Consider the following 9,103-nt stretch of genomic DNA (forward strand, 5'->3'; position numbering starts at 1 on the left):
TTTTCAACCTTGTTCGTCTGTTAACAGGATATCTCAAAAAGTTGTCGAAAGATTTTAACAAATGTGGTGGACAGGTTGGGTGTATGACAAGGATAAAATGATTGGGTTTTGGTGAAGATCCAGACAGAATTTTTGAGCGATTCTTCATTCACCGTTGAGACAAGGCCAAAAACGATATATAGCACGATTTCTAAAAAAGTTGTCAATGGATTTGGACGAAACTTTGTAGATCAGTTGGTGAGGTGACAAAAACAAGCCATTTCGATTTTGGTTAAGATCTGGAGGGTGATCAGGCGACTCTCGAGTACCGTGACAAAGGGTGATCAGGTGACTCTCGAATACTGTGACAGAGGGTGATCAGGCGAATCTCGAGTACCGTGATAGATGGTGATCAGGTGACTCTCGAATACTGTGACAGAGGGTGATCAGACGACACTCGAATACCATGACAGAGGGTGATCAGGTGACTCTCGAATACTGTGACAAAGGGTGATCAGGTGACTCTCGAATACCGTGACAAAGGGTGATCAGGTGACTCTCGAATACTGTGACAGAGGGTGATCAGGCGACTCTCGAGTACCGTGATAGATGGTGATCAGGTGACTCTCGAATACCGTGACAAAGGGTGATCAGGTGACTCTCGAATACTGTGACAGATGGTGATCAGGTGACTCTCTTTAATACTGTGACAGAGGGTGATCAGGCGACTCTCGAATACTGTGACAAAGGGTGATCAGGTGACTCTCGAATACCGTGACAAAGGGTGATCAGGTGACTCTCGAATACTGTGACAGAGGGTGATCAGGTGACTCTCTTTAATACTGTGACAGAGGGTGATCAGGCGACTCTCGAATACTGTGACAAAGGGTGATCAGGCGACTCTCGAATACTGTGACAAAGGGTGATCAGGCGACTCTCGAATACTGTGACAAAGGGTGATCAGGTGACTCTCGAATACTGTGACAAAGGGTGATCAGGTGACTCTCTTTAATACTGTGACAGAGGGTGATCAGGCGACTCTCGAATACTGTGACAAAGGGTGATCAGGTGACTCTCGAATACTGTGACAGAGGGTGATCAGGTGACTCTCTTTAATACTGTGACAGATGGTGATCAGGTGACTCTCTTTAATACTGTGACAGAGGGTGATCAGGCGACTCTCGAATACTGTGACAAAGGGTGATCAGGTGACTCTCGAATACTGTGACAGAGGGTGATCAGGCGACTCTCAAATACTGTGACAGAGGGTGATCAGGTGACTCTCTTTAATACTGTGACAGATGGTGATCAGGTGACTCTCTTTAATACTGTGACAGAGGGTGATCAGGCGACTCTCGAATACTGTGACAGAGGGTGATCAGGTGACTCTCTTTAATACTGTGACAGATGGTGATCAGACAACCCTCGAGTCCCGTGACAGAAGGTGATCAGGCGATTCTTGAGTCCTGTGACAGAGGGTGATCAGGTGACTCTCTTTAATACTGTGACAGAGGGTGATCAGGTGACTCTCGAATACTGTGACAAAGGGTGATCAGGTGACTCTCGAATACTGTGACAGAGGGTGATCAGGTGACTCTCGAATACTGTGACAGAGGGTGATCAGGTGACTCTCAAATACTGTGACAGAGGGTGATCAGGCGACTCTCTTTAATACCGTGACAGAGGGTGATCAGGCGACTCTCGAATACTGTGACAGAGGGTGATCAGGCGACTCTCGAATACTGTGACAGAGGGTGATCAGGCGACTCTCGAATACTGTGACAGAGGGTGATCAGGCGACTCTCGAATACTGTGACAGAGGGTGATCAGGTGACTCTCTTTAATACTGTGACAGATGGTGATCAGACAACCCTCGAGTCCCGTGACAGAAGGTGATCAGGCGATTCTTGAGTCCTGTGACAGAGGGTGATCAGGTGACTCTCTTTAATACCGTGACAAAGGGTGATCAGGTGACTCTCGAATACTGCGACAGAGGGTGATCAGGCGACTCTCTTTAATACCGTGACAGAGGGTGATCAGGTGACTCTCGAATACCGTGACAGAGGGTGATCAGACAACCCTCGAGTCCCGTGACAGAGGGTGATCAGGTGACTCTCGAATACTGCGACAGAGGGTGATCAGGTGACTCTCTTTAATACTGTGACAGAGGGTGATCAGGTGACTCTCGAATACCGTGACAGAGGGTGATCAGACAACCCTCGAGTCCCGCGACAGAAGGTGATCAGGCGATTCTTGAGTCCTGTGACAGAGGGTGATCAGGTGACTCTCTTTAATACTGTGACAGAGGGTGATCAGGTGACTCTCGAATACCGTGACAGAGGGTGATCAGGCGATTCGATCATTTCTCTCCTCCAAATAGGAATTCTCGGCAAGTTGCAATTCTTGTTGTCAAGACAATATTTTGCAAACTACACTTGATTGCAAATATCCCAAAGAAATTTGCCCAGATGCCAAGTCTGATGAAACAAATGGTGCTCAGCCATCGTTCGGTTTCAAATCCGAACCATAACGTCAGCACACGTTGGACCCAAGTGGCCCGTCATCAATGTGACCCGAGATCCATCCATCCGGACGAGGAATGAGTTTTATTAAAACAGAAACGAAGAAGAAACGTTCTGTTAAGAAGAGGAGGAGGGGGGGGGGGTGTTTTGAAGATGGATTCAAAGACCCCTAATGGATTAGGTTGTGCGGTTTTAAAAAGGCAGAGACTTCCACAGTTGAGGAGCACGTGAGGACCCGCTCAACGGCCAAAGGTCTTCGTCCTTGTGCGAGGGGCCACCAGGAGACCCCGAAGGTTGAGAGCAAAGCGTTCTTGCGAGATGAGTACAGGTACAGGTACAGGTACAGGTACAGGTACAGGTACAGGTACAGGTACAGGTACGCAGGTTCAATGATTGGCTGAACCCGGGCATTGTAGAACACCAAACCCGTCCCATCAGAACGTGAACACGTGTCACAAAATACTGTACACGCATCATCAAGTGGGCTGCACTGTACATCACGTGACTGATGACGTTTTATTGCATTCAGAGGGACGCAAGGTGAAAGGTGGACGAGTGACAAGTTGTCCGTATCCGTACCACACTCTTTTTTCCGTGCTCCTCCTTCACCATGGTGTCCATAAGACGTTCACGTTCCTCATGGTGCCTCCGCTGCTGCTCCAAGATGGTCTCCATGTGGTCAAAGGGTGAATGAAAGGAAAGAGAAGCGGGACCTGTTGGAGGAAAGAACACAGAAACACGAGCACCGCGAAAACAATACGGTATTAAATCGCAAGGCCGAAGGCGCCACAGGAATGACGTCACCCGAGCGACTCGTGATTCATTCGCGACTCATTCTATTGAAAGATCAAGCTTGGTGCCGTGTTTGTTTGATCGTCAAATGGCGCGGCAAGAAGTCCCACGCCGAAGGAAGGAGCATATCTTTTTTTTTTATTAAGAAGAGATTTTAATTAAGATCGTTTGCTTATTCGAAATTCAACAGTTGACCATTTCCTGTCGATAGGAAATAACGGCATCGTTTTCTGACTCAAATCAACGCAAATAAATTGAAAGCGTCAAGCGCACGTCCGGTTGTGCTGATGCGTCTGTTAAATGACGTCACCGAAATTCACCCGGAAACGATTTGTTGCCAATGAATCGTTCCTCATTGGGGGGGAGGACAAAAAATACTTTTTCAATCCCGTATCAAAAGAGTTGATACATAAATCAAAACCAGACTGAATAAAGTTGATTACAAGGACGTTTCAAAAACAACAGGCGTTTTTGACTGATGACGCGAGCGTCACGTGACCGGTTTCTGCACTGCTCTGTGAGATGTTGTTGTTGTTTTTTTCTCACAAATAATTATAGTGTTCAGGAAAACGGTCCGGTTGTTTTAGCGTGACTGAATGACGATACAGGTAAAAGGTAATCAATGATAAACGAGTACAAACAGGTCGAAAAAAAAAATGTTTCTGGTGGGAACAGGATCGGTGCCAGCGACACCCATTGAAGTGGCCTCATAATGCTGAATAAGAAGATGAAATGAAGAAGAAGAAGAAGTTTCCACCGTATTTCGATGACGTAAAGAATTGACGCATCGCACAAACCGCCCCCCTCGAAGGAACCGCAGCGCTGCACTGCAGCACATTCATCTTGCCCCTTTCCGTGGTTGACGCACCCCAATCTTGATGAGAAGTGTTGTTTGTACTTGTAGTACACAACGTCTTGTTTATGTACCGTAATCGTTTCGAAATATGTTGATATTATTTAATACGTTTGACGTCACACGTACAAGTAGAACCCACAACTCACTCAAGGGACTTTGGTGGAGGAGGAAGCCATTTGGCCCAGCATGCCTGCGTTGCACCAACCGCAGCGTCGTCACCCAGCCACTGCGAGACACCGAAACCTGCTGTTCGCTGAAAAATGAAGTCACGTGGCTGGTTTTTAGATCTTATTACACTAAGATCTTGACTTGGAGCTCCTGTTAGTGTTGTTGAAATAACACCAAGTGGGTTGACTCGGCCAATCATCATTCCGATGTCGGCGAAATGAGTGCAGTACCAGCTTACTGGTAACAGGGGCACCGCATCAACGGCACAGCCACACTTCCAGAAAAAATCATGCAGCCAACAGCCGCAGACTGCATAACGAAACAACATACGAGCCACCAACCATCCACACGAGTAGATATCCCAAATACCCCTGCTATCTCCAGTGCATCCAGGTACCTCTTCCAGGAGGCGAGATCAAACAACTGCATAGGCCGTTCCTTCACTCTCATAAACAACGACTGGATTGGGGCATTGTGTTTATCTATAAATGCGCATAAGAAATCGAGAAATTATTAGAATACAGTAAGTCATCACGATGCAGAAGTGGTGCGTGCTCGTTACAGAATGTTCACATGCATTTCACGAATTATCGCTTGCATTGAAGTAACAACTGCTTTGATGCTTACACACACAGAGTTTATTAAAATCAAGTTTACCTGCCTGTCTTTGCGAGCCATGACATTCGCTGCCATTGACCATTGCCACTCCTACGCCACGGTAACTAAATGGCACCCTTTCCCCATCGACCACGCCTACGCAGCAACGTGTCTTGTCATTGGTTTGGTAAATAAATGGCCATAACTTGGGAAGCACTTGTCCGATTTATATCAAACCTTGAAAAGGCACATCCTCAGGTCCCCAGCAATATACCTGGCAAGTTTCAATTAGATCAGACCAGTGGTTGTCGAGAAACAGCGGTCACAGACACACACACAGACACACACACACACACACACACACACACACACACACACACACACACACACACACACACACACACACACACACACACACACACACACACACACACACACACACACACACACACACACACTGCTGGAATTATAGATAGATTAAAATACATCTGCCAATCTTTTGCCCACTCTATTAAAATATCTACACTTTCCTGAATCTGATCACCACCCTCTCTGTTATCTTCCTGACCTGCAAGCTTTGTGTCATCTGCAAATTTAGAATTTGACTCAACCACACAACCCAAATCAGTGATATTGTTACGGGTTCGCCGGCCGGGTCAGGAGTGGCCTCTCGGACCTGCTTCCCGACCTTTGACCCTGAAGCCAACCGGTCGCAGATAACTCTGCAACATGACAAGTTGCTGAGCAACCACAGGCGCTGTCTGAAACTAATACTTCGAGTAGGGTCCTTATCCTCGCATCGAAATCCCGGGTTATCTCCCCAGTGAATTTGTCACCACAGATAAGGCCTGTGCTCTCGACGCCCCACCCTCATTTATCAATTAGGTGTGGCAGAGCAGAACCGCAAGTGGGATGCCGGCTCGTCTGACCATAGTGAAACAGTGGGGCAAACTCACGTCTACCAATTACATACTACGTCTAACCAATGGAGGAAAGAGACACTCAAGCAGGTTGGAAACTAAAGGTCTTGTTAAATAAAGAGCACATATTTACAGGAATGCAGTTCACAAAAGAAGGGTCGTAGCCCTGAGCATGCAAGCCCCTGAGACAATCCTTATCACGAATCTACGGACATAGGCGCCTCATTCATTCTGGAAAATTAGACAAGTGAGGTTGACAGATAGAGAGATATAGAAGGCGGGGCTTGTTGGCAAGCCCTTGCTCACCGCCGCAAGCCAGCGGGCCTACGTGGTCCCTACGAGAAAAGGGGTATGGAGATGAAAGAAGAGAGGGTGGTGATGTAATGCGCCATGAGGGGAGGAATGCGGTGAATGCTTCGTATGCGTCGAGGAAATCGTGAATGCGTGTCAGTACCCTCGTTCTGAGTGAGTCGAAGGGAAATCGCTGATTACTCGTTGTGCGTTCCAAGTAAACGATTCAATGATAGCGATAGCAAGAGAAAGATCATGCAAGTCAGAATGTAATAGCCGGCACATCCAGGGAAAGAGTTCCGTGCTCATTCGCACTCGCTCCGTGGCAGGGCCTGAGCTGTGCAGCGGCTCACGTTTGCCCGGCTCATCCCTGGAGGACTCCTTCGGGCTCTCTTGCCTCCCTGGAAGTTCGTGACCTCGAGCTTTGAAATGTCTAGACGTATAAAGCCCCTGATCGAGGCGTGGCCGGGGAATGCGCAGCTCTTGTGCAGCCTCCTGGTTGGCACGCCGATGTTGCCAGACGACTCTCATTGGCTGTGCTCTTGGCTCCATGCCGTAATTGACGGCAGACTCGTCCAGATGCGGTCTTTGTTTTTGCTGCCTCTGCTTGCACTTTATGCTCCTTGTAGCTTTTGCTTTGTATCGTGGTTTTGTCATGAAATGTGATTGTAATGTAATGTAAGGTGTGTTGTTTTTGTGTACGGGTGCGCTGTAATGAGCTTCGGAGAACGAGAGTGATTAGGAAGGACGGGAAGAAGACATTAGAAGGGATACAAGAAGAGAAGGGATTTAGGGAAAATTTACAAAGGGGGATTCATATCTGCTGCACAACCACAACGCATTTCCCTGTCAACTGATACGAGGGGAAAGGTAATCTATCTAAACAAAATACTGTTGAAATATCAAAACTCTAGAGTTCCTTTTTGTGTTCAATGCAACTGCCTAGGTCTTCCAAAACCGCAACAACCAACATGATAAATAGTAATGGTCCCAGAACCGATCCCTGAGTTACCCCACTACTTACCTCCTCCCAGGTAGCCATCGTTCCACTCAAAGCTACTCTTTGCTTCTTCTCACTAATCCAGCTTCCAATCCAGTTAACTACTCTGCCAGTCATTGTACAAGCCCTCACCTTGGCTCACAACCTCCATTGGGGTACACTATGAAATGCTTCTGAAAGTCAAGACGCACTACATCCACTGCACTTTCCTCATCCACCCAATCAGAAACTACTTCATAGAACTCTAATAGATTTGTTAAACATGCTCTCCCTTTGGAAAATTCACACTAATTGCCTTTGATTAGTTGGTATTTATTCAAATGTTTCCCTATCTGGTGCTTAATATCACCAACACCTTCCTCACAACTGAAATCAAGCTAACAAGTCTGTTGTTCCCCAATTCTTCTCTGGATCCTTTCTTAAATATCGGTGTTACATTTGCTACTCTTCAATCCTCTGGTACCTCTCCTGACTCCAATGAGCCATTAAAGATATCTGCTAGCATCCTGCTTATCTGCTCTGCCACCTCCCGCAATATTCTAGGATGTATATTATATGGCCCTGGAACTTTTTTATCAATTGAATTTCCTAGCTGCTTCTTCACTTCATCTACTCCTACATGGGTCCCTTCTAAAAGCATGAGATACAGACTCTCAGCTGTAGGAAGTTCCTGTGACTGCTCCCATGTAAATGTAGAAGCAAAAAAAGCTATTGAATAATCCTGCCATCTCACCCTCATCATCCACCAATTATCCTGTGTTATTCCTCAATGGGCCCACATTCCTCTTAACCCTTTGTTTACCTCTTACACCAGATACAGTACGAAAAGAATATCTTGCATACAGTACTTAAACATTTTTGTATTTTTGTATTTTTTGGCTATGTCCTTTTCATATTCCCCTTTGGCATGCCAAGTTATTTTCTTAACTAGCCTCTGTTTCCTCCGATACCGATGAGAGTCAAACTCTATTCCTGTTATTTTGTTCTTAATAAATTCCTTCTGCTTATCCTCAATTACACTGTGTACCTCCCTGCTCAACCACCCCAGTCTCTTTCTCCTTCGACCTTAACATCTCACTGGAATATGCCTACTCAGCACAGTCGACATTTGCTCCTTGAAAGTTTCCCATTTCTCCGATGTACACCACCCACTCATTAACTTAACCCAATCTAAAGCTCCCAAATCACTTCTCATACCCACAAAGTTTGTCATCCTAAAATCCAATAGCCTTACACCAATATCCCCAACTTCATATCTCAACAGTAAAGTAGCGCTAACTATATTGTAGCCGCTAATTGTCCCCAGATGCTCTCCGACATCCACCTCCTTCACCTCCTTCACCATTGTATCGGGATTGTTACTCAAAAAGAGGTCTAACACTGCACACCCCCTCGTTCACTTTTCTACAAACTGGGTTAAAAAGCAATCCTGGGCTGGGTCTAAAAACTCCTCATCTACTCTGCCCTTTCCATTGTTCATGGACCCAATCAAGTTAAAATCCCCCACAATTACAGCTGTTCCCCTTATCACATGCCATTGTGAATTCCTCAGGTATCCATCTTTCCTGCTCTTCCCTCATATCAGGAGCCCCATAAAAGCATCATCCAAGTATCTTACTATTCTTGGTATCTTTAATCTCCATCCACACAGAATCCTTTCCATAAATTTCCTCCTCAATGTCATGCCTTGCTCTTGATACAACACTCTCATTCACCAAGGTTGCCACACCTCCTTCCCTTGTCTTTCCTACAACACCTATAATCCCTTTAGCTTTGAATTCCTGTCCTGTAGTTAGATTGTTCACTTAACCACGTCTCACTTACAAAAACTGTCATACCTATCACCATCCATCCTAGCTTCCAGCTCTTCCATCTTTCAATTCAAGCTCCTGGCATTCGTGGACAACACCTTCAACCTTTCTCTTCCATTAACCACCCCTCGCTGCCCCAACCCTCAAACCTCATCCTCAGTTTATAT

General features: G+C 46.2%; 1 protein-coding gene across 1 annotated transcript in view; it reads right to left on the bottom strand.

Annotated features, from left to right (window-relative positions):
- Positions 1 to 3,586, bottom strand: part of SF3A3 (splicing factor 3a subunit 3) — a 62,514-nt gene extending 58,928 nt beyond the window's left edge. Inside the window, exon 1 of the mRNA XM_085859334.1 lies at positions 3,081 to 3,586. Within this exon, the coding sequence (XP_085715460.1) occupies positions 3,081 to 3,176 (96 nt within the window). The 5' untranslated portion in view covers positions 3,177 to 3,586. The remainder of the gene's footprint in view (positions 1 to 3,080) is intronic.
- Between the last annotated feature and the right edge of the window lie 5,517 nt (positions 3,587 to 9,103).

This window comes from Eptatretus burgeri, chromosome 16, assembly GCF_056783735.1.
Source record: "Eptatretus burgeri isolate ZD-2024b chromosome 16, Ebu_testis_v1, whole genome shotgun sequence".
In the NCBI taxonomy this organism is placed as follows: Eukaryota; Metazoa; Chordata; class Myxini; order Myxiniformes; family Myxinidae; genus Eptatretus; species Eptatretus burgeri.